This window comes from Rissa tridactyla, chromosome W (genome assembly GCF_028500815.1).
Source record: "Rissa tridactyla isolate bRisTri1 chromosome W, bRisTri1.patW.cur.20221130, whole genome shotgun sequence".
Classification (NCBI taxonomy): Eukaryota; Metazoa; Chordata; class Aves; order Charadriiformes; family Laridae; genus Rissa; species Rissa tridactyla.
Window position 1 is genome coordinate 6,491,067 of NC_071496.1, and position 25,516 is coordinate 6,516,582.

The 25,516-nt window shown below is 49.7% G+C and overlaps 1 protein-coding gene across 1 annotated transcript in view; it reads right to left on the bottom strand.

The window, feature by feature from the left end:
- LOC128901952 (regulator of G-protein signaling 7-binding protein-like) overlaps positions 1-25,256 on the bottom strand; it is an 86,778-nt gene extending 61,522 nt beyond the window's left edge. Inside the window, exon 1 of the mRNA XM_054184153.1 lies at positions 25,095-25,256. Coding sequence (XP_054040128.1) covers positions 25,095-25,256 — 162 coding nt within the window. The remainder of the gene's footprint in view (positions 1-25,094) is intronic.
- Positions 25,257-25,516: the final 260 nt, after the last annotated feature.

Genomic DNA, 25,516 nt, shown 5'->3' on the forward strand with positions numbered 1-25,516 from the left:
GATCCTCTAGTCCAACCCCCCTGCCAGAGCAGGATCACCTAGAGCAGGTTGCACAGGAACGCGTCCAGGCGGGTTTGGAATGTCTCCAGAGACGGAGACTCCACCACCTCTCTGGGCAGCCTGTTCCAGTGCTCTGCCACCCACAAAGTAAAGAAGTTCCTCCTCATGTTTAGGTGGAACTTTCTATGCTCAAGTTTGTGCCCATTACCCCTTGTCCTGTTGCCGGGCACCACTGAAAAGAGCCTGGCCCCATCCTCCTGACACCCACCCTTTAAGTATTCATAAGCATTGATAAGATTCCCCCCTCAGCCGTCTTTTTTCCAGACTGAAGAGACCCAAATCCCTCAGCCTTTCTTCATAAGAGAGGTGTTCCAGTCCCCTAATCATCTTGGTAGCCCTTTGCTGTACCCTCTCCAGCAGTTCCCTGTCTTTCTTGAACTGGGGAGCCCAGAACTGGACACAGGACTCCAGATGCGGCCTCACCAGGGCAGAGTAGAGGGGGAGGATGACCTCCCTCGACCTGCTGGCCACACTCTTCTTGATGCACCCCAGGATGCCATTGGCCTTCTTGGCCTCAAGGGCACATTGCTGGCTCATGGTCATCCTGTTGTCCACCAGGATTCCCAGGTCTCTTTCCACAGAGCTGCTCTCCAGCAGGTCAGCCCCCAACCTGTCCTGGTGCATGGGGTTATTCCTCCCCAGGTGCAGCACCCTACACTTGCCCTTGTTGAATTTCATAAGGTTCCTCTTTGCCCAACTCTCCAGCCTGTCCAGGTCTCTCTGTATGGCGGCACAGACTTCTGGTGTGTCAGCCACCCCACCAGCTTTGTGTCATCAGCAAACTTGCTGAGGGGGCACTCTATCCCCTCATCCAGGTCATTGATGAATATATGGAACAGGACTGGACCCAGTACTGACCCCTGGGGGACACCACTCCTCACTGACCTCCAACTAGCCTCTGTGCCCCTAATCACGACCCTCTGAGCTCTGTCTTTCAACCAGTTTTCAATCCACCCCACTGTCCATTCATCTAACCCACACTTCCTAAGCTTCCCTATGAGGATGCTGTGGGAGACTGTGTCAAACGCCTTGCTGAAGTCAAGGTAGACAATGTCCACTGCCCTCCCCTCATCTCTCCATCCAGTCATGCCATCGTAGAGGGCTATCAGATTAGTCAGACATGATTTCCCCTTGGTGAATCCATGTTGACTACTTCTGATAGCTTCCTTGTCCTCCACATGCCTTGAGATGATGCCCAGAACGAGCTGTTCCATCATCTTTCCAGGGATGGAGGTGAGGCTGACCGGCCTGTAGTTCCCCGGCTCCTCCTTCTTGCCCTTTTTGAAGACTGGAGTGATGTTGGCTTTCCTCCAGTCCTCAGGCACCTCGCCTGTTCTCCAGGACCTTTCAAAGATGATGGAGAGCAGCCCAGCAATGACTTCCACCAGCTCCCTCCGCACTCTCAGGTGCATCCCATCAGGACCCATGGACTTGTGGGTATCCAGTTAACTTAATTGATCTCTCACTTGATCCTCCTCAACCAAGGGGAAGTTTTCCTTCGTCCAGACTTTCCCTGTTACTTTCTCCAAAGTCTGGGACTCCTGAGGGCTGGCCTGAGCAGTAAAGACTGAAGCAAAGAAGGCATTCAGTAACTCCGCCTTCTCCGCATCCTCCGTCACCATGGCTCCTGTCTCATTCAACAGAGGGCCCACATTTTCTCTAGTTTTCCTTTTGCCTCTGATATACTTGAAGAAACCCTTCCTGTTGACCTTGACATTCCTTGCCAGGTTTAATTCCAAGGAGGCCTTGGCTTTCCTCGTTTTATCCCTGCACGCTCTGATGGCATTCTTGTAATCTTCCCAAGGGGTCAGTCCCTTCTTCCACTTGCTGTAAACTTCCTTCTTCCACTTGAGCTTTTTCAGAAGCTCCCTGCTCAACCGTGCAGGTCTCCTGCTTCCCTTGGCTGATTTCCTGCTCTTAGGGATGCACTGATCCTGAGCTTGGAGGAAGTGGTCTTTGAATATCAACCAGCTCTCTTGAGCCCCTTTGCCTTCCAGAGCCCTAGCCCATGGGATCTCTCCAAGCAGTTTCTTGAAGAGGTCAAAGTTAGCCCTCCTGAAGTCCAAGGTTGCAATTTTACTTGTTGTTTTGTGCTTACTACCCATAATCCTGAACTCTATCTTCTCATGATCACTACAGCCAAGGCTGCCCCCCAACCCTCATGTCCTCCACCAGTCCCTCTGTGTTTGTCAGTACCAGGTCCAGGAGTGCTCCTCTCCTTGTTGGCTCCTGTACCACCTGTGTCAGAAAGTTATCATCAATACACTGGAGGAACCTCCTGGACTGTGCGTGCCTGGCTGTGTGGTCTTCCCAGCAGATATTGGGGTGATTGAAGTCCCCCATGAGAACCAAGGCCTGCGATTGCGAGGCTACCTTCAGCTGTCTGTAGAAGGCCTCATCGGCTTCCCCATCCTGATCAGGTGGCCTGTAATAAACACTCACAACAGTGTCTCTCATATTAGCTTGCCCCTTAATCCTTACCCATAAGCTCTCAACCCTCTCTTCATCTTCCCCCAGGGAGAGCTTGATACATTCCAGATGCTCTCTCACGTAAAGAGCAACTCCACCACCTCGCCTCGCTGGTCTGTCTTTCCTGAAAAGGACATAGCCATCCATGACAGCATTCCAGCCATGTGAGCTGTCCCACCATGTCTCAGTAATTGCAATGAGATCGTGGCCCTGCAACCGCACACAGATCTCCAGCTCTTCCTGCTTATTCCCCATGCTGCGTGCATTGGTGCATAAGCATTTCAGAGAGGGAGTGGTGTGTGTAGTTTTCACCCTTGAGATGTGGTGTGCCTTCTGGCTCTCAGAAATACTGGCACATTCCCCCACAAGTGCTGAGCAGCTATGCCCAGGCACCTCACCAGCAAGCCCAGTATCGTTCCCACCCCCCTTCAAATCTAGTTTAAAGCCCTCTCAATGAGCCCTGATAACTCTTGTCCTAGAAGCCTTTTCCCCCTGCAAGATAAGCTATTCCTGCCCGCTACCAGCAGGCCTGGTGTCTTGTAGATCAGGCCATGGTCAAAGAAACCAAAGTCCTGCCGGCAGCACCAGGCTCAGAGCCAGGCATTGATCTGCTGGCTCCTCCTATTTACCCCCTCGTCATTCCCCGCAACTGGGGGGATAGAGGAGAACACAACTTGTGCTCCCGATCCCTTGACCAGTCATCCCAAGGTCCTGAAATCTCTCTTCATTGCCCTTGGACGACTTCTCACTACCTCGTCACTGCCTACCTTGAAGATCAAAAGGGGGTAATAATCTGAGTGCCGTACTAGGGAAGGAAGCTTCCTCTTCACATCCTTGACCCGGGCCCCAGGGAGGCAGCAGACCTCCCTTATGTAGCGGGTCCAGTCTGCATATTGGGCCTTCCGCTCCCTTCAGTAGCGAGTCACCTATGACCATGACCCATCTTTTATTCTTTACTGCAGAGGTTTTGATGCAGGGGGTGGTCTGACTAGACCTCGATGACACCTCCAAGGTGGAAGAACTATCATGCTCATCGTTGTCCAGTTTCCCTTGCAGAGCGCTGTACCTGTTATGCAATGACATCTGGGAAGATGGGGTAGTCGCTGGGCAGTCGCGACTGCGGCGCCTGTTGCACCAGGCAGGAACTTCTTGCCATTGCCTCCTGTCCTCCAAGTCACCACATTCAGTTGGGCAGAGAGAGGACAGGGAGTTCTCTGTAGCAAGGGTTCTGTCTTGCCTGTTTGGTTTCTATCATGGGAGGCAGGGTGCAACTCCAAGCATCTGTCTCTCTCTCTCTCTCGCATTCCCTGATGGCCCTCAGCCTGCTTACCTCCTCCCTGAGCTCCATCACTAAGTGGAGGAGCTCCTCTACCTGGGCACATCTCCCACAGGCATGCCCACCACTGCCATCTGACACCGGCATAAGAGCAGGGCACACCCTGCAGCCCAATGTCTGGGCAACAGCATGTTCCCACGAGAGCTCCGTCTGGGAAGCTGCATCAGAACTGGTGGGTGCAGAGCTCACGGATTCCATGGTCGTCTTCTGAGTGGATACCATCACTTCCTGGCTGAGTTGGCAGTCTTTCAGTGCTCTCCCATGCAACCTGCTGTGCAAACTGCTGCGACCTGACTGTTGTGCCGCGCCCTGTTTGCCTAGTCTGTTCGCCCACTCAGGGAGCCCACCCTTGTCATGGTGCTCCCAGGTGACGCCCTGAGTGATGCCCACTCGCTGCTTGCTTGCTCAGAAGCTCCCAAAGGGCTTCTTTTATGAGGGGGGTAGTGGTCTCGGTGAGTACGCCTCGTTTAGATCTGCCACTGGGGGTGCTGGCTCCACCCACAGCTCCTCAGCCGCCCGCCGCCCAGCTGCTCATTTCCAGCACAGGCTAGCCACTTTTTCCGGCTTCGAAAAACCCCAAAATGAGCCCCTTGCCAGCTCTCTTTGCCGCAATTCCCTTCCCCAGTGCGGACTTACCTACACTGGAGCTGGTCTCCTCGGCGAGATAGTTAGTAATTTACATACAGTTATACAATCAACTTATAGCTAACACGCATGCTCAGGGGAAGGGTCTTCGCCTGGGCGAGGGTCTTCTTGACCTATGAGTGTGATTTTTAGTATTATAATGAAGGTAGTTCAGCTTAGGACACTAAGAATTTTCACTTTCCTGACAAGTTGGCTAAACTTCTCAAAACATGTAGATTAGTACCATCTTCAAGGTCCATATGCTCGTATGTTCCAGGATGTGCTTCCTCAAGAATTATAACAATACGTGCTTTCCTTGATTAGGAGTTCTTTCGTTAACTCATCCTTGATAGATTCAAGGATAGAATCGTCATTATCCGTGAGAATATACATATGGCCTTTCAACACTGGTCACTGATAACCATTTCGAGGATGTGCTTTGGTAACAATACCACTGACAAATTTAACAATTAATGTGCTTTTAATGAAATACTCAAATACTTGAAGTCACATTGATATGGGGCATCCTGACCTAAGAAGTTAGTTTATGGTAGTATTGTTTCTCTTAGCCTTAATTTACTAATAACGAACAGAACACTGTGTTGTTTAAAGTCCCTATCCAGCCTGGCCTTAAAAATTTCCAGGGATGGGGCTTCCACCACCTCTCTGGGCAACCTGTTCCAGTGTCTCACCACCCTCATGGGGAAGAACTTCTTCCTAATGTCCAGTCTGAATCGTCCCATCTCTAGTTTTAATCCATTCCCTCTTGTCCTAACATTACCCAACATCCTAAAAAGTCCCTCCCCAGCTTTCTTGTAGGCCCCCTTAAGATACTGGTAGGCCACTATAAGGTCTCCTCGGAGCCTTCTTTTCTCCAGACTGAACAACCCCAACTCTCTCACTCTGTCCTCATAGGAGAGGTGCTCCAGCCCTCTGATCATCCTCGTGGCCCTTCTCTGGACACGTTCCAGCACGTCCATATCTTTCTTGTAGTAGGGGCTCCAGAATTGGACGCAGTACTCCAGGTGGGGTCTCACGAGAGTGGAGTAGAGGGGGAGAATCACCTCCCTCGACCTGCTGGCCACGCTTCTCCTGATGCAGCCCAGGATACGATTGGCTTTCTGGGCTGCTAGTGCGCACTGACGGCCCATGTTGAGCCTCTCGTCCACCAGCACCCCCAAGTCCTTTTCTTCAGGGCTGCTCTCAAGCCAGTCACTGCCCAGCCTATATCGGTGCTTGGGATTGCCCCGACCCAGATGGAGGACCTTGCACTTGGTCTTGTTGAACTTCATGAGGTTGGCATGGGCCCGCCTCTCCAGCCTGTCAGGGTCCCTCTGCATGGCATCTCTTCCCTCCAGCATCTCAGCCGCCCCACACAGCTTGGTGTCATCAGCAAACTTGCTGAGGGTGCACTCAATCCCACTGTCCATGTCGCTGATGAAGATGTTAAACAAGACCGGTCCCAGTACTGATCCTTGAAGGACTCCACTTGTCACTGGCCTCCACTTGGACATGGACCCATTGACAGCCACTCTTTGGGTGCGGCCATCAGGCCAGTTCTTTATCCACTGAATTGTCCATTCATCAAACCCATATTTTATCAGCTTGGAGACCAGGATGTCATGCGGGACAGTGTCAAAGGCTTTGCTCGGATCCAGGTAAATGACGTCAGTTGCTCTCCCCTTGTCTATTGATGTTGTGACCTTCTCATAGAAGGCCACCGGGTTTGTCAGGCACAATTTGCCCTTGGTGAAGCCGTGTTGATTGTACCAAATCACCTCTCTGTTATTCTTCTGCCTCAGCAGTGCCTCCAGGAGGATCTGCTCCATAATCTTACCAGGCACGGAGGTGAGACTGACTGGCCTATAGTTCCCTGGTTCATCCTTCTTTCCCTTTTTGAAAATGGGGATTATGTTTCCCCTTTTCCAGTCAGTGGGGACCTCACCAGACTGCCATGACTTTTGGAATATAATAGAGAGCAGTTTAGCAACCTCATCCGCCAGTTCCTTCAGTACCCGTGGGTGTATCCCATCGGGTCCCATGGACTTGTTCACTTTCAGGTTCATCAGATGGTCACGAACCTGATCTTCATTTACAATGGGCAGTTCTTTCCAACCCCTGCCATTATCTTCTGTGACTCCGGGAGTGTGGCTGGAGCCCTTGCCAGTGAAGACTAAGAAGTCATTGAGAACCTCGGCCTTCTCCATATCACTTGTCACCAGTTCTCCCGTTTCCTTTCTGAGGGGGCCCACACCTTCCCTAGTCGTCTTCTTACCATTAATATACCTATAGAAATTTTTGCTGTTTCCCTTGATCTCCTTGGCTAGATTTAATTCTAACTGAGCTTTAGCTTTTCTCACCAGGTCTCTTGCTGCTCGGACAGCTTCCTTATATGCCCCCCATTCCAGCTGTCCTTTCTTCCACTCCTTATAAAGTTTCTTTTTGTGTGACAGTGTATCCAGGAGCTCCTTGTTCATCCAGGCAGGTTTCCTAGCATTCTTTCCTGCCTTCCTCTTTGTCAGTATACTTTGCTCCTGGACATGGAGAAGGTGATCCTTGATTACTGACCAGCTGTCCTGGGCCCCCCTTCCCTCTAGAGCTTTGTCCCACGGCACTTTGGCCAGCAGATCCCTGAAGCGATCAAAGTCTGCATGCCTAAAGTCCGGGGTCGTAAGCTTGGAATACATCCTCTTAGTTGCCCTGAGGATCTTAAATTCTATCGCTTCGTGGTCACTGCAGCCAAGGTTATCCGTTAGCCTCACGTTGGTCACCAGCCCTTCCCTGTTGGTGAGAACGAGGTCCAGCACAGCACCATTTCTTGTTGGTTCCTCTACCATTTGGAGGAGGAAGTTGTCATCTATGCATTCCAGGAACATCCTGGATTGCTGGTGCCTTGCTGTATTGAAAAGGGGAAGAGGGTGTTTGCTCATGAGCTAGTGGGGCTCATTGACCGAGCTTTAAACTAGGCTTGTTGGGGGAGGGGAATATTACCCAGCTTGCTCATGACAAGCCAAAGGATGATGCTCCAAGGTCTGAGGGGTGGGTCACTAGCGAAGGCCCTCAACCTGTTGCTCCGAGATGTGCTGGGTACGCTGCAGCACACTCAAAGTCTTATGGGGACGAGCCAGGGGCTCCTGAGGCAATAGCAATCATAGAATCATAGAATCTTCATGGTTGGAAAGGACCTTTGAGATCATCGAGTCCAACCATACACACACAGAAAAAAAAAACAACAAAAAACCCCCACAAACAACCAACACCTACAATCTCTGCCACTAGAGCATGCCCTGAAGTGCCACATATAGACGTTTCTTAAATACCTTTAGGGATAGTGACTCAACCACCTCCCTGGGCAGACTGTTCCAGTGCCTGACCACTCTTTCAGTAAAGTAATTCTTCCTAATATCTAATCTAAACCTCCCCTGCTGCAGCTTCAGACCATTTCCTCTGGTCCTGTCATTATTCACCTGGGAGAAGAGGCCAACACCCACCTCTCTCCAACCTCCTTTCAGGTAGTTGTAGAGGGCAATGAGGTCTCCCCTCGGCCTCCTCTTCTCCAAGCTAAACATGCCCAGCTCCCTCAGCCTCTCCTCATATGACCTGGTCTCCAGACCCCTCACCAGCCTGGTAGCTCTCCTCTGGACACGCTCCAGCACTTCAATGTCCCTCTTGTACAGAGGGGCCCAGAACTGAACACAGTACTCGAGGTGAGGCCTCACCAGTGCCGAGGACAGAGGCACGATCACTTCCCTACTCCTGCTGGCCACGCTGTTCCTGATACAAGCCAGAATGCTGTTGGCCTTCTTGGCCCCCTGGGCACACTGCTGGCTCATGTTAAGCTGGCCGTCCACCAGCACCCCCAGGTCCTTTTCTGCTGGGCAGCTTTCCAGCCACTCTGCCCCAAGCCTGTAGCGTTGCTTGGGGTTGTTGTGACCGAAATGCAGGACCCGGCACTTGGCCTTATTAAACCTCATACAGTTGGCCTTGGCCCATCGATCCAGCCTGTCCAGGTCCCTCTGTAGAGCCTTCCTGCCCTCAAGCAGATCAACACTCCCACCTAGTTTGGTGTCATCTGCAAACTTACTGAGGGTGCACTCAATCCCCTCATCCAGATCATTGATAAAGATATTCAACAAAACTGGCCCCCAAACTGAGCCCTGAGGGACACCACTGGTGACCGGCCGCCAACCAGATTTTGCTCCATTAATCACAACTCGCTGGGCACGGCCATCCAGCCAGTTTTTAACCCAGCGAAGAGTACACTTGTCTATGCCATGATTCGCCAACTTCTCCAGGAGAATGCTGTGGGGGACGGTGTCAAAGGCCTTACCAAAGTCCAGATAGACAACGTCCACAGCCTCCCCTGCATCCAGAAGGCGTGTCACATGGTCATAGAAAGAGATCAGGTTGGTTAAGCAGGACCTCCCTTTCCTAAACCCGTGCTGGCTGGCCCTGATCCCTTGGCTCTCCATGATCTTTCCTGGTACCGAGGTCAGTATCTCAGCCTTCTCCTCGTCCTTGGTTGCAACTTTCCCCCCCGGCATCCAGTAAGGGATGGAGATTCTCCCTGGCCCTCTTTTTGTTGATGTATTTATAAAAGCTTTTTTTGTTGTCCTTTATGTTAGTGGCCAAGTTGAGCTCCAGCTGGGCTTTTGCCTTCCTAATTTTCTCTCTGTATAACCTAACGAGATCTCTGTACAACCTAACGAGATCTCTGTACTCCTCCTGAGTTGCCTGTCCCTTCTTCCAAAGGTGGTAAACCCTCCTTTTATTCCTAAGTTCCATCAGAAGTTCATCCAGGCTGGTCATTTTCCCTGCCCTTTAGACTTGCGACACCTGGGGACAGCCTGCTCCTGGGCCTTTAAGATTTCCTTCTTGAAGGGCGTCCAGCCTTCCTGGACCCCTTTGCCCTTCAGGACTATCTCCCAAGGGACTCTCTCAACCAGTGTTCTGAACAGGCCAAAGTCCGCCCTCCAGAAGTCCAAGGTGGAGGTTTTGCTAACCCCCCTCCTTACATCACTACCAATTGAAAACTTGACCATTTCATGATCACTAAACCCAAGATGGCCTCCGACCACCACATCTCCCACTAGTCCTTCACTGTTTGTGAACAGTAGGTCTAGCGAGGCACCTCCCCTGGTAGGCTCGCCTACCAGTTATGTCAGGAAGTTATCTTCCATGCACTCGAGGAACCTCCTAGCCTGCCTGCTCTCTGCTGTGTTGTATTTCCACCAGATACCCGGCAGGTTGAAGTCCCCAACCAGAACAAGGGCTGGCAATTGCGAGACTTCAGCCAGCTGCTTATAGAATACTTCATCTGTCTCCTCGTCCTGGTCGGGTGGTCTCTAGCATACTCCCAGCACAAGATCTCCCTTATTTCCCTTCCCCTTCATCCTTACCCATAAACACTCGACTTTATCATCACTGGAATCTAGCTCTATACAATCAAAACATTCCTTAATGTACAGAGCCACAAACAGAGCCACAGAGCCAGAAACCAGGGAGTCACAGATAAAACACCTCAAAGGAAGACCACCTGAAGAGCAGCAGGAAGGAAATGCAGCCACTCCAGCCAGTGACTCAGCTTCATTGGGCGCCCAGCTGAAGTGCCTTTAGGCAAATGCATGTAGCATGGGAAACAAGCAAGTGGAGTTGGACATGGGCACATGCCTCGAGGGCTATGATCTTATTGTCATCACAGAGATTTGGTGGGATGTCTCTTATGACTGGATTGGTGGAATGGAGGGATACAGACTCTTCAGAAAGGACAGGCAGGGGAGATGAGGAGGGGGTGTTGCTGGAGGGTGTCAATGAACAGCTGGAGTCCATGGAGCTCCACCTGGGGATGGATGAAGACCCAACAGAGACCTTATGGGTCAAGATTAAAGGGAACACAGGGGCAGGGGACATTACAGTGGGGGTCTGCTACAGACCACCTGGCCAGGATGATGGAGCAGATGAGGCCCTCCATAGACGAGAGGAGCGGCATCGCGTTCACAGACCCTGGTCCTCATGGGGGACCTCAACCACCCCGATATCTGTTGGAGGGACAACACAGAGCAGGGCACAAGAAATCCAGGAAGTTCTTGGAATGTGTCAATGACAACTTCCTTCTTCAAGTGGTAGAGGAGCCAATGAGGAGAGGATCCATGCTGGACCTTCTCCTTACCAACAAGGAGGGGTTGGTGGGGAATGTCAAGCTCAAGGGTAGCCTCGGCTGCAGCGATCATGAAATGGTAGAATTCAAGATCCTTAGAGCAGCAAGGAAGGTGCACAGCAAGCTCACTACCCTGGACTTCAGGAGAGCAGACTTTGGCCTCTTGAGGGACCTGCTTGGCAGGGTAACATGGGAATAAGCCCTGGAGGGGAGAGGGGCACAAGGAAGCTGGTTAGTATTCAAGGATCACCTCCTCCAAGCTCAGGAGCGGTGCATCCCAAGAATGAAGAAGTCAGGCAAAAAAGCCAGGAGACCTGCATGGATGAAGAAGGAGCTCCTGGACAAGCTCAAAAGCAAAAAGGAGGCCTACAGAGGGTGGAAGCAAGGACAGGTAGCCTGGGAGGAATAAAGAGAAACTGTTCAAGTGGCCAGGAACCAGATTAGGCAAGCTAAAGCCCAGATAGAATTAAATCTGTCTAGGGACATCAAGGACAGCAAGAAAAACTTCTGTACGTACGTCAGGGATAAAGGCAAGACTAGGGAAGATGTAGGCCCTCTCCAGAAGGAGACAGGAGACCTGGTCACCCAAGATATGGAGAAGGCTGAGGTACTGAATCACTTTTTCACCTTGGTCTTCACCGGCAAGGGCTCTAACCACACTGCCCAAGTTGCAGAAGTCAAATGCAGGGGCTATGAGAATGAATAACCACCCGCTGTAGGAAGATCAGGTTCAAGGCCATCTGAGGAACCTGAAGGTACACAAGTCCATGGGACCTGATGAAATCCATCCATGGGTCCTGAGGGAACTGGCGGATCACAGAATCACAGAATGATAGGGGTTGGAAGGGACCTCTGGAGATCATCTAGTCCAACCCCCCTGCCAGAGCAGGGTCACCTAGAGCAGGTTGCACAGGAACGCGTCCAGGCGGGTTTGGAATGTCTCCAGAGACGGAGACTCCACCACCTCTCTGGGCAGCCTGTTCCAGTGCTCTGCCACCCACAAAGTAAAGAAGTTCCTCCTCATGTTTAGGTGGAACTTCCTATGCTCAAGTTTGTGCCCATTACCTCTTGTCCTGTCCCTGGGCACCACTGAAAAGAGCCTGGCCCCATCCTCCTGACACCCACCCTTTAAGTATTCATAAGCATTGATAAGATCCTCCCTCAGTCTTTTTTTTTCCAGACTGAAGAGACCCAAATCCCTCAGCCTTTCTTCATAAGAGAGGTGTTCCAGTCCCCTAATCACCTTCGTAGCCCTGATGGGGTCACTAAGCCACTTTCGTTATATTTGAAAAGTCACGGCAGTCTGGTGAAGTTCCCACTGACTGCAAAAGGCGAAATATAGCCCCCATTTAAAAAAAGGGGGAAAAGGAAGACCCAGGGAACTACAAACTGGTTGGTCTCACCTCTGTGTCTGGAAAGATCATGGAGCAGATCCTCCTGGAATCTCTGCTAAGGCACATGGAAAATAAGGAGGTGATTGGTGACAGCCAACATGGCTTCACCAAGGGCAAGTCATGCCTGACACATTTGGTGGCCTTCTATGATGTTGTCACAGCATTGGTAGATAAGGGGAGAGCAACAGATGTCCTTTACCTGGACTTATGCAAAGCGTTTGACATTGTCCCGCATGACATCCTGGTCTCTAAATTGGAAAAGCATGGATTTGATGGATGGACCACTCAGTGGATAAGGAACTGGCTAGATGGCTGCAGTCAAAGGGTTGTGGTCAACGGCTCAATGTCCACATGGAAACCAGTGACGAGTGGCGTTCCTCAGGGGTCAGTACTGGGACCAGTGATGTCTAACATCTTTGTCGGTGACATGGACAGTGAGATTGAGTGCACCCTCAGCAAGTTTGCCAACGACATCAAGCTGTGTGGCACAGTTGACACGCTGGAGGGAAGGGATGCCATCCAGAGGCACCTTGACAGGCTTGAGAGGTGGGCCTGTGTGAACCTCATGAAGTTCAACCAGGCCAAGTGCAAGGTCCTGCCCCTGGGTCATGGCAATCCCAGGCACAAATACAGGTTGGGCAGAGGATGGCTTGAGAGCAGCCCTGAGGAGAAGTTCTTAGGGGTGCTGGTGGACGAGAGGCTCAACACAAGCAGGCAATGTGCGCTTGCAGCCCAGAAAGCCAACTGAATCCTGGGCTGCATCAAAAGAAGTATGGCCAGCAGGTTAAGGGAGGTGATTCTACCCCTCTACTCCGCTCTCGTGAGACCCCACCTGGAGTACTGCATCCAGCTTTGGAGTCCTCAGCACAAGAAGGACACGGACCTGTTGGAGAGAGTCCAGAGGAGGGCCACGAAGATGATCAGAGGGCTGGAGCACCTCTCCTATGAAGAAAGGCTGAGAGCGTTGGGGTTGTTCAGCCTCGAGACCTTATTGAAGCCTTCCAGTACCTAAAGGGGGCCTACAGGAAAGATGGGGAGGGACTCTTTATCAGGGCATGTAATGATAGGACAAGGGGTAACGGTTTTAAACTGAAAGAGGGGAGATTTAGATTAGATATTAGGAAGAACTTCTTTACTGTAAGGGTGTGAGACACTGGAACAGGTTGCCCAGGGAAGATGTGGATGCCCCATCCCTGGAAGTGTTCAAGGCCAGGCTGGATGGGGCTTTGAGCAGCCTGGTCTAATGGGAGGTGTCCCTGCCCATGGCAAGGGTGTTGGAACAAGATGATCTTTAAGGTCCCTTCTAACCCGAACCATTCTATGACTCTATGATTCTGTATAATGAACTCTCAGATAATGAGAAACAGTATGCTCTGTTCACTGATGGATCTTGTTGTATTGTGGGAAAACATTGAGGGTGGAAAGCTACTGTATGGAGTCCTACACGATGAGTTGCTGAAGCGACTGAAGGAGAAGGTGAATCGAGTCACTTTGCAGAGGTAAAAGCCATCCAGCTGGCCTTAGACATTGCTGAATGAGAAAAGTGGCAAATACTCATGGATGGTGGCAAATGCTCTGTGGGGATGGTTAAAGCAGTGGAAGCAGAGCAACTGGCAGCAAAAAGGTAAACCCATCTGGACTGCTGAATTATGGCAAGATATTCCTGACTGGCTAAGGAAACTCGTCATAAAGGTATGCCATGTAGATGCCCACGTACCCATAAATCAGGCCACTGAGGAACATCGAAACAATCAGCAAGTGGGCCAGGCTGCTAAGATTTTCCAGATGTATTTGGACTGGTGTCCTGGTTCTGGGGGGGATAGGGTTAATTCTCCCCAGGCTCTGGCAGGGGTACAGGTATTCCATCCCATGTGAGCCATGCCCAGTCGGAGCTGCTGGAGGAGGGGGCAGGAAGTTGCACTTGAGAGTGGGCTGGGGCAACCCGGGTCTGGTCAGTGAGAGGTGGGACTGTAATTGTGTTTGTTGTTTTCCTCGATCGGTGTTATTGTTGTTGTTTTCCTGTTCCCTTTGCTGTTCTGTTAAACTGCTTTTGCTGCTTTTGTCTCAGCCCCTGAGTTTTACCTTTTTCTTCTGATTCTCCCCCCACAGCCGTGGGGGGGTGTCCTGGTTCCGGTGGGGATAGGGTTAATTCTCCCCAGGCTCCGGCAAGGACACAGTTATTCCATCCCATGTGAGCCATGCCCACTCTGAGCTGCCGGGGGAGGGGGCAGAAAGTCACCACTTGGAGCGGGCTGGGGCATCCTGAGTCCAGTAATTGTGTTTGTATACTCCTCTATCCATGGTATTGTTTTTTTATTGTTCCCTTTGCTGTTCTGTTAAACTGCCTTTGTCTCAACCCAAGAGTTTTGCCTTTTTCTTCTGATTCTTCCCATATTGGGAAAGCCCGAGAGAGCAGACCGTGGTTCTTTGTTGCCATCTGAGGCTAAACCACGACAGTCCTTTTTGGCGCCCAACGTGGGGCTCGAAGGGTTGAGATAACGACAGAATCCAACCAGAGCTTGTTAAAACAAATTTGTTGTGTGCAATTATTATATTAGTTAAATAGTCGCTGGTCACCATGTTGCTTGGTTTGTTCTCATGGCTGTGTTATATAAATTCCTATATGGTTTATGTACTCCCCACGATGCTGTTTATCACCTCTGGGAGAGGGATCAGGATTATCATTTTGCTGTCTTGTGTGATATCAACTTATGATATGATAACATCACTGTTCAGATGGTTATTTTAGGGTGTTTATGTGGTATTGCTGTCCTGCCTGTACCTTGGGTACCGTCTCTTGGAATTTATTAATAATTACACCCAGTCTGTGGGGGAAACGGCAGGAGATATTTTCCCCAGCTCTTCTGCCTCCCTTTTCTCCTTTGGGTCAGGTATGACAACTTTTGGAATTTTTAATATCCTTGGGATACTCAAACCAGGATGTTCCTAGTGTTATGTCTCCTGAATGTGTTCCAGGTCTTGTTTAGAGTTAAACAACTATTTAAGACTGCCACCCGGAGATCTGCTCCGAGGCTGGATAGTCAGGGGTGGCAGGGCATGTGGGCGAACATGGGCAGGTACCTAGAGAGCTTCTCACCTCCAATGGTCTGGGACTTCACCCCCAAACAACTACAGGACCCTGATAAAGTCATAGAATATTTGAAAGGAAAATGCTGTGGCTATTCCAGAGAGGCACAACTCACCGCGCTGTGCTTGTCCCTGGCCAGTATCTACCAAGCACTGCTCGATGTCATGTAGCACCCTCGGGAGAAAGAGAGGGAAACCAGGCCGACAGGCACTGTGGCTACTGCAACTCCTGCGACAGACACTGCGGCTATCCCAACCCCTGCAACAGACACTGCAGCTGCTCCAACCCCGGTGGCAGGCACTGCAGCTGAACCAGAAAACCAACCCGTGCCAGTATCAGTTGCCCCTATACTGGGCATATACTGGGTTTCTATATATAGAAACAAAAAATGTTTCTATAAATTCATTAACAACAAAAGGAGGATTAGGGAAAATCTCCCTCCCTTACTGGATGCAGAGGGAAACATAGTCACAAAGGATGAGGAAAAGGCTGAGGTGCTCAATGCCTACTTTGCCTCGGTCTTTAGCAGTGGAACTAGCTGTTCCCTGGGCACCCAGCCTCGTGAGCTCGGAGACAGGGAGGGGAAGCTGAATGAGGTCATCACAATGAAAGAGGAAGTGATCTGTGACCTGCTACATCGCTTGGATGCACACAAGTCTATGGGACCGGATGGGTTACATCCAGAGTGCTGAAAGAGTTGGCAGACGTGCTCGCCAAGCCACTTTCCACGATCTACCTGAAGTCATGGCTAACTGGGGAGGTACCAATGGACTGGAGGGTAGCAAATGTAGCACCCATCTACAAAAAAGGCAGAAAGGAGGATCCAGGAAACTACAGGTCTGTCAGTCTGACCTCGGTAGCAGGGAAGGTCATGGAGCAGATCATCTTGAGTGCCATTACAAGTCATATAAGGGACAAGCAGGGGATCGGGCCTAGTCAGCATGGGTTTATGAAAGGCAGGTCCTGCCTGACGAATCTGATCTCCTTCTATGACAAGATGACCCAATTATTGGATGAGGGAAAGGCTGTGGACATTGTCTACCTAGACTTTTGAAAAGCATTTGACACTGTCCCCCATAGAATTCTCATGGAAAAACTGGCGGCTCATGGCCTGGATGAGCATACGATCTGCTGGATCAAGCACTGGCTGGATGGGCGGTCCCAAAGAGTGGTGGTCAATGGAGTTAAATCCAGCTGGCGGCCGGTCACAAGTGGTGTCCCTCAGGGCTCAGTGTTGGGACCATTTCTGTTTAACATCTTTATTGATGACCTTGAGAAGGACATAGAGTGTATCATCAGCAAGTCTGCAGATGACACGAAGCTAAGCGGGAGTGTTGATCTGCATGAGGATAGGGAGGCTCTACAGAGAGACTTGGATAGATTGGACCGATGGGCCAACGCTAATGGGATGAGCTTCAACAAGGCCAAGTGCCGGGTCCTGCACTTGGGCCACAACAACCCCATGCATCGCTACAGGCTTGGGGCACTGTGGCTGGAGAGCTGCCTGGCAGAAAAGGACCTGGGGGTTCTAATTGACAAGCGGCTGAACATGAGCCAGCAGTGTGCCCAGGTGGCCAAGAGGGCCAATGGCATCCTGGCTTGTATTAGAAATAGTGTGACCAGCAGGAGGAGGGAGGTGATTGTCCCCCTGTACTCAGCACTGGTGAGGCCACACCTTGAGTATTGTGTCCAGTTCTGGGCACCTCAATATGAGAGAGATATCGAGGTGCTGGAGCGAGTGCAGAGGAGGGCAACGAAGCTGGTGAAGAGCCTGGAGAATAAATCTTATGAGGAGCGATTGAAGGAGCTGGGACTGTTTAGTTTGAGGAAGAGGAGGCTGAGGGGAGACCTCATCGCTCTCTACAACTACTTGAAAGGCCATTGTAGAGAGGTTGGTGCTGGTCTCTTCTCACAGGTAATTAGCGATAGAACAAGAGGGAATGGGTTCAAGCTGCAGCAGGGTAGGTTTAGGCTGGACATTAGTAAAAAATTCTTCACAGAAAGAGTGGTCAGACACTGGAATAGGCTGCCCAGGGAGGTGGTGGAGTCACCATCCCTGGATGTGTTTAAGACTCATTTAGATGTGGTGTTAGGGGATGTGCTGTAAGGGAGACCTTTGTAGAGTGGAGTTGATGGTTGGACTCGATGATACCAAGGGTCTTTTCCGACCTAAATGATTCTATGATTCTATGATTCTAACTGTAGACTATCGTCGCATGATCGCAGTTACGCCACCACTGAGTGCTGCCGTGCCGGACATGCTAGAACTCCAATACGAACTGGAGTCCAAGGCAGCCAAGTGGTATGCCACGATTGATATAGCGAATGCATTCTTCTCAATCCCTTTGGCAGCAGAGTGCAGGCCACAGTTTGCTTTCACTTGGAGGGGCGTCCAGTACACCTGGAATCGACTGCCCCAGGGGTGGAAACACAGCCCCACCATTTGCCATGGACTGGTCCAGACTGCACTGGAAAAGGGTGAAGCTCCAGAACATCTGCAGTACATTGATGACATCATTGTGTGGGGAAACACAGCAGAAGAAGTTTTTGAGAAAGGGGGTAAAATAATCCGAATCCTTCTGAAAGCTGGTTTTGCCATAAAACAAGGTAAGGTCAAGGGACCTGCGGAGGAGATCCAGTTTTTAGGAATAAAATGGCAGGATGGACGCCGTCAGATCCCAATGGATGTGATCAACGAAACAGCAGCTATGCCTCCACCAACTAGTAAAAAGGAAACACAAGCTTTCTTAGGCATTGTGGGTTTTTGGAGAATGCATATCCAAGATTACAGTCTAGTTGTAAGCCCTCTGTATCAAGCGACCCGGAAGAAGAATGACTTTAAATGGGGTCCTGAGCAACAACAAGCTTTTGAACAAATCAAACAGGAAATAGTCGATGCAGTGGCCCTGGGGCCAGTCCGGGCAGGACAAGATGTTAAAAATGTGCTCTACACCGCAGCCGGGGAGAACGGCCCTACCTGGAGCCTCTGGCAGAAAGCACCAGGGGAGACTCGAGGTCGACCCCTAGGGTTTTGGAGTCGGGGATACAGAGGATCCGAAGCCCGCTACACTGCAACAGAAAAAGAGATATTGGCAGCATATGAAGGGGTTCGAGCTGCTTCGGAAGTGGTTGGTACAGAAGCACAGCTCCTCTTAGCACCTCGACTGACGGTGCTGGGCTGGATGTTCAAAGAAAGGATCCCCACCACACATCATGCAACTGATGCTACATGGAGTAAGTGGATTGCACTGATCACACAGCGAACTCGAATGGGAAACCCCAGTCGCCCAGGAATTCTGGAAGTGATCATGGACTGGCCAGAAGGCAAGGATTTCGGAATGTCACCAGAGGAGGAGGTGACACATGTGGAAGAGGCCCCACCATGTAATAAACTGCCAGAAAATGAGAAGAAATATGCCCTGTTCACTGATGGGTCCTGCCGGATTGTGGGAAAGCATCGAAAGTGGAAGGCTGCTGTATGGAGTCCTACACAACAAGTTGCAGAAGCCAGTGAAGGACAGGGTGAATCGAGCCAGTTTGCAGAGGTGACAGCCATCCAGCTGGCTTTGGACATTGCCGAGCGAGAAAAATGGACAGTACTCGATCTCTACACTGACTCATGGATGGTGGCAAATGCTCTGTGGGGGTGGTTACAGCAGTGGAAGCAGGGCAACTGGCAGCGCAGAGGCAAACCCATCTGAGCTGCTGACCTATGGCAAGATATTGCTGCCCAGATAGAGAATCTGGTTGTGAAAGTACACCACGTAGATGCCCATGTACCGAAGAATCGGGCCACGGAGGAACATCAGAACAACCAGCAGGTGGATCGGGCTGCTAGGATTGAAGTGGCTCAGGTGGATCTGGACTGGCAACATAGGGGTGAACTATTCATAGCTCGATGGGCCCATGACTCCTCAGGCCATCAAGGGAGAGATGCGACATATAGATGGGCTCGTGACCGAGGGGTGGACCTGACCATGGACACTATTGCACAGGTCATCCATGAATGTGAGACATGCGCTGCAATCAAGCAAGCCAAGCATTTGAAGCCTCTCTGGTATGGAGGACGATGGCTGAAATATAAATATGGGGAGGCCTGGCAGATTGATTATATCACACTGCCACAAACCCGTCAAGGCAAGCGCTATGTGCTCACAATGGTGGAAGCAACCACTGGATGGCTGGAAACATACCCTGTGCCCCATGCCACCACCCAGAGCACTATCCTGGGCCTTGAAAAACAAGTCCTGTGTCAACATGGCACCCCAGAGAGAACTGGGTCGGACAACGGGACTCATTTCCGAAACAGCCTCATAGACACCTGGGCCAAAGAGCATCACATCCCCTGTCACGCACCAGCCTCTGGGAAGATGGAACGATACAATGGACTGTTAAAAACTACACTGAGAGCAATGGGTGGTGGGAGTTTAAAACATTGGCATGCACATCTAGCAAAGGCTACCTGGCTAGTTAACAACAGGGGATCTACCAATCGAGCTGGACCTGCCCAATCAAAACTTCCACGTACCGTAGAAGGGGATAAAGTCCCCATGGTGAACATGAAGAATATGTCAGGGAAGACGGTCTGGGTTAGTCCTGCCTCAGGCAAAGCCAAAGCCAAAGCCATCTGTGGGATTGCTTTTGCCCAAGGACCTGGGTGCACTTGATGGGTGATGCGGAAGGATGGGGAGGTCCGATGTGTACCTCATGGGGATCTGATTTTGGATGAGAATAGCCAATGAACCAAATTGTATGATGTTAATTGCTAAATAATCCTGCCACTGTATGTCCTCGTTACTCTAATTGCTATCAGCTGTACTACAGTAAGAATCACCCAAACTAATGACAGATGGACTTTGATGAAAAATTGAGTAAGGTGCAGCGGTGATGGGATCAGAACTGACCTCAGCAGCTGGTGCTCAGCAACTTCATTGAGATTGAGATCTTCAGCGCATGGACTGTGGGCATGAGCCACACCAGATACATCATCCGCAAGCCCCGAGAATACAGCATGCAACAGGCCAGCACCACACGCCATCTCGCCTGCCCTGAGAGACTGTTCTAACAGATGGAGCCCAAAGAACTCAATGGACATTTTAGAGGGATGGCCCATAGACGAAGGGCATTATATCTGTATGAATATATATGTACACATATATATATATATATATAAAAAAAAGACAGGGGAAAGTGGTGGCAATTAATTGGAACCTGTAAGATCTGGGCATGGCATAGATGGTATGGAATAAGGGGTGTATAATGTCCTGATTCTGGGGGGGACAGGGTTAATTTTCCCCAGGCTCTGGCAGGGACACAGGTATTCCATTCCATGTGAGCCATAGGGAGCAGCCGGGGGAGGAGGCAGGAAGTTGTGCTTGGGAGTTGGCTGGGGCATCCTGGGTCCGGTCAGTGAGCAGTGGTACTGTAATCATGTTTGTTGTTTTCCTCTATCGGTGTTATTGTTGTTTTCCTGTTCCCATTGCTGTTCTGTTAAACTGCCTTTGTCTCAACCCCCGAGTTTTGCCTTTTTCTTTCAATTCTCCCCCCACGGCTGTGGGGGTGGGCAGCTTGAGAGAGCGGCCATGTGGTACTTTGTTGCCATCTGAGGCTAAACCATGACAACCGGGAACATAGAGGTGAACTATTTTTAGCTCGGTGGGCCCATGACACCTCAGGTCATCAAGGAAGAGATGCAACATATGGGCCCGTGACCAAGGGGTGGATTTAACCATGGATGCGTCGAAATCTAGCAAGCTAAACAGTTAAAACCTTTGTGATATGGGGGATGATGGTTGAAATATAAGTATGGGGAGGCTTGGCAAATTGACTATATCACACTCCCTCAAACACGTCAGGGTAAGTGTTATGTGCTTACAGTGGTGGAAGGAAGCACTGAATGGTTGGAAACCTATGCCGTGCCCCATGCCACTGCCCGGAATACCATCCTGGGCCTTGAAAGGCAAGGCTTGTGGCGACATGGCACTCCAGAAGGAACTGAGTCAGACAAGGGGACTCATTTCATAAACAGTCTTATAAGTGCTTGGGCAAAAGAGCATGGCGTTGAGTGGGTATATCACATCCCCTATCATGCACCGGCTTCTGGGAAAGTTGAGGGATACAATGGACTGTTAAAAACCACCCTGGAAGCAATGGGTGGTGGAACCTTTAAAAACTGGGACAAGCATTTAGCACAAGCTACCTGGTTAGTTAACACCAGGGGATCCATCGATCGAGCTGGTCCTGCTCAATCAGGCCTTTTACATACAGTAGAAGGGGATAAAGTCCCTGTGGTGCATGGAAGGAATATGCTGGGGAAAGCTGTTTGGGTTTTTCCTGCCTCAGGCAAAGGCAAACCCATTCGTGGGACTGTTTTTGCTCAAGGACCCAGATGTACTTGGTGGGTGATGCTGGAGAATGGAGAAGTTCAATGTGTACATCAAGGACATTTGACCCTGGGTGAGAATAATCAGTCCTGAGTTTGCTATAATAGATTAAATTCTATAATTATGAACTAAATGGACTTAATGAACTCTTGTGTATAAAGATGAATCATAAATGACTGATCTGTGTGTATATATGTATATCTGTACATGTATATGTATATATTTGATGGATAAGAAGTATTAGAGATCTGAGCATGATGCAAATGGTATGGAATAAGGGGTGGAATGTCCTGGTTTGGGGTGGAGCAGAGCCAACTGTCTGTTCAGTGGGAGAGGCTCTTGGTTAACCTTGTTGCTGTGGCAACCAGGGTCAGCTGACCTGGTTGTTTACCCTGTGGAGGGGCTGCACCTGTGGGGAGGCGTGGACAGGTCAGGTGACACAAACTGACCAATAGGGTATTCCAGCCCATCTGCCATGCTCAGGATAAAAGCTGAGGGATGGAAGGGTTCTTCTTTAGCAGCTCTATTTCCTCAGTGACTGGTGTTTGGGGAGGACTGTGTCAGCTTGTCTACCTTTGTTCCCCATCAGTGTGTTCTGGAATCCAGTTCCCATTTGTTACTGAGTGTAGTCTGGAACTTTTCCAGTGTCTGTTGGTGACATTTCACTGGGAGCTTGATACAGTTTTGTATATATTGTATCTATTTCATTATTTTCTTTTTTATTTCATTAAAGTACTTTAGGTTTTTTTCTAAACTCATGAATCTCTTTATCTCTCTTTTTCTTCTCATTGGAGCAAGAGGTGGGGGAGAGCATCTGTCATCTTGTCATTGGCCAACCTGGCCCAAACCACAACAGATATTTAATTACACTGATAAAAACAAACAAGTTCTTAAAAAACATGCCCAATCTATGGCTTGTTCCTGTCGCTCCAAACTTAATGGCATACAGGATCAAGTGCCTAAGATTTAGTAAATGCCTAGGGCCTCCATGCCAGCTGCCTCTTCTGTGATGTATAAATGTTTATTTGCAGGTAAGTAGTGTTTTGTCTTTTAATCTCTGAAAGTGTTTGAGTTATTAATCTTAAATATTAAGTAGACAAAAAACCACAGCTGTTTTACTAGTAGCATGAGGTTATTTTTTTGCTATTGTAAAAGACAAAAATATCTCCAGAAATTATTGCCTTTGCTCCTCCTGCTTCCTGATTAACAGCAAATTTAGGGATTGTAATGTAGCATTTGCTTTTACGCTGGAGATTTTGCTAATTTATTTTTTAATGATTTCTGTTCTGTCACTGGTCTCTAACACAACTTTCAGTCTTAAAACCGATCAGAAGCTATTAGCTGAGAAGATGTACCAGATAGGCACTTTCTGGTTAGGATTCTAGAAAGCACTTTTTCCAATGGGGGGGCGGGGGAGAAAACAAAGGAGTAAATAAACACTTCAACCTTTTCACAGAAATCTAATATCCAGCAGATACACGTGGATGCTATTGGGTAACTCTTACAGTGATGGAAAGATCATTATTGTTTAGTTCCACTGATCTTCTATTTGGGATTATATTTTAAGGAAACAAAGCATTTGCTGTCTTCTGAAAGAAAGCACATCAGACCATTTGCTCCACATGGTGGCGAGGGTGGTAGGCCGGGAGCAATGGAACAGTATATTTATTTATCTTTGTTTTGCTAATTTGACTTCAATTTCCAAACTACATAAAACTAGACAAGAGTAACTGCTCATAAGGCTGCAGCCAGCATTACCACAAGGAGTTCAACATATTCCAACATACAAGCATCCTAAAAACCTAGATCTGGCACTTGGATTCTATCAGATCTACCAAATTTTTAAGTCAAGCCTTCAAATTCTCATACTCAGAAAATAAATGAGTCAATTCTGCAACATTCTGGCTCTTCATGCATCCCGCTGCAATTACTCTGTATAACTGAGAATAGTATTGGGACTCATTTTTTGACCATGCCATCCTAAATTTCATTGTAAGAGTAGCAAATAGGTTTCTCTGCTTCTGGAGCAGAAAACCAATCCCAATGCGTTCTGATATATCTGCAAAAAAAACAACCCAAAAAAACACATGCGAAAGTCCCAGGCACAATACTTGTACTCTGCTAAACCTGGCTTAAACTCTCTCGTTCTGTAGAGGGTGCACAAAAGTGTCAGAGAAAAAAAAATTGTGCTACGTTCTGTTATAGTGTAATTATTCTGCATTAAGAAAAAAAGCGTCTCATCCTGTAACTGGTTGTGCCAGACACATTTTGCCAGTTCTCACCCGATATCCCCTGTCTAAATAGAGGACACAGCCACCTCAGCATTGCCAAGGAAAACAAAACCATACTGATGTTGCAGCATTGAGACAGAAAAAGAAAAAAAAAAACATTGGTTTTATCTCCTGAATCTTACTACATTTTGACAATCCATCTGTAAATCATATTTTATTTCTAATCAGTGAATTCTACCAGATAAACAGCAAAGACACAAAGCTAGCACTTCTGTTTAACTAACCAAATTATGCTGTCATGAATGAGAAAAAAGGCAGGACCCAGTAGGATCCACTTGTTAGGTATATTTATAGAGCTACTGTGGCAGCTTTTGTTCCTTGGCACACTGAGAGTTGATCTTGATTTTGAAGTATCAGAGTGGGTATCTGCCAGCACAGTTTGCAATATTAGAGGGGAAAAATAGCCAGAATACAACAGAACAGAAGTAGCAGATAATATATTTCCAACGCTACTGGACAGAGCTGTAGCAAGATACAGCTTTCAAGTAGCAGCAACTTCATTTGTTTTCTATTTCTGTCATTGGTGAGAAGAGCAATTTTGGGGCCCAATGTCCAGCTGACTGTAGCCCAAGGAGCCAGATATGTGGTGTATGGTGCTGGTTTGGAGGAAAGTGTCAGGATCCAAACATTTTGAGTGTGAATGGAGAAAAATGTCATACCATAATGTGACAGTCCAAAAATAACATGGATGCAGGTGCTTGATCTGAGATTTTACAATTGCAGTCAGCTACTCCAGGGAGACTGGAAACAGGTACCACGTACGTCAGGGACAGAATTTCGGGGCCTCAAATTCTGAATCCTATTTTGGAAGGATTTTAGGGCAAGAACGTGGTTGCTGCACTCAAGACAGCAAGCACAGAGCAAGGCAACAAGCAGGAGGCAACTATTTACCTATTTAGGCTGCAGTGAGTGCAAGTCTGGGGACAGATTTGGCCGGATCTAGCAGAATGCAACTCCACCTGCTTGGCAGCGCCTAGAAAGAAGCATGTGCTGGGGCAAGGGCTCCTGCTCCTGCAGGGCCAGGCACCCAGCTCCGGTCCCTACCTTACCTTACCTGTCCTGCAGCACCCTGCCGGCTCCCCACAGGTCTCGTTTTTCCCTCCCCTCTCCCGTGTTTGAACCGCTACGAGTTAGGCTACAGGGCAGCGCTCCCGACGGGTATTCCGGTTTTTAAAATAGCGCAACTACACGTGATGGGAATAGGCATGCTGGCGGGAGGAGCGGCACCATCGCCAGCGACGGGAACACTCGGAAAATATAAGTATTAAGGCAAGCCCTTTTGTAGTACCCACCATCTTGCAGTCATCCAGAGCTCTCTCGGTCTGGTAGGCGCTCTCGGAGACGCTGCTCCGGCGTTGACAGTCGCGGCCGTGCGGCGAGGTCTTGCTGCCCTGGAGCAAGATGGAGGCGGCAGAGCGGGGGCGCCTCCTGCGCCAGCTCGGTGTAGAGCTCATGCACTGGCATCCGCCGCGCGGGACCCCGCGGGTGCAGGCAGCGCCTTCCCCCGTCGCCGTCCCGAAGAGGAGTGTAGGCCCGCGCCGCTCGTCGCCTCGGCCCGCCTGGGGCCGCGCTGGTCACAGCAGCGATCGCGGCTACTGTGAGTGATAGCCTGGCACCTGCGGGAGAGCCCGGGGAGCGCCCTGCAACATCGCCTTCGCTACCGCGGAGAGAGGCGGAGGGGCTGGCGCCTTCCCTCCTTCAGCAGCATGTCAGT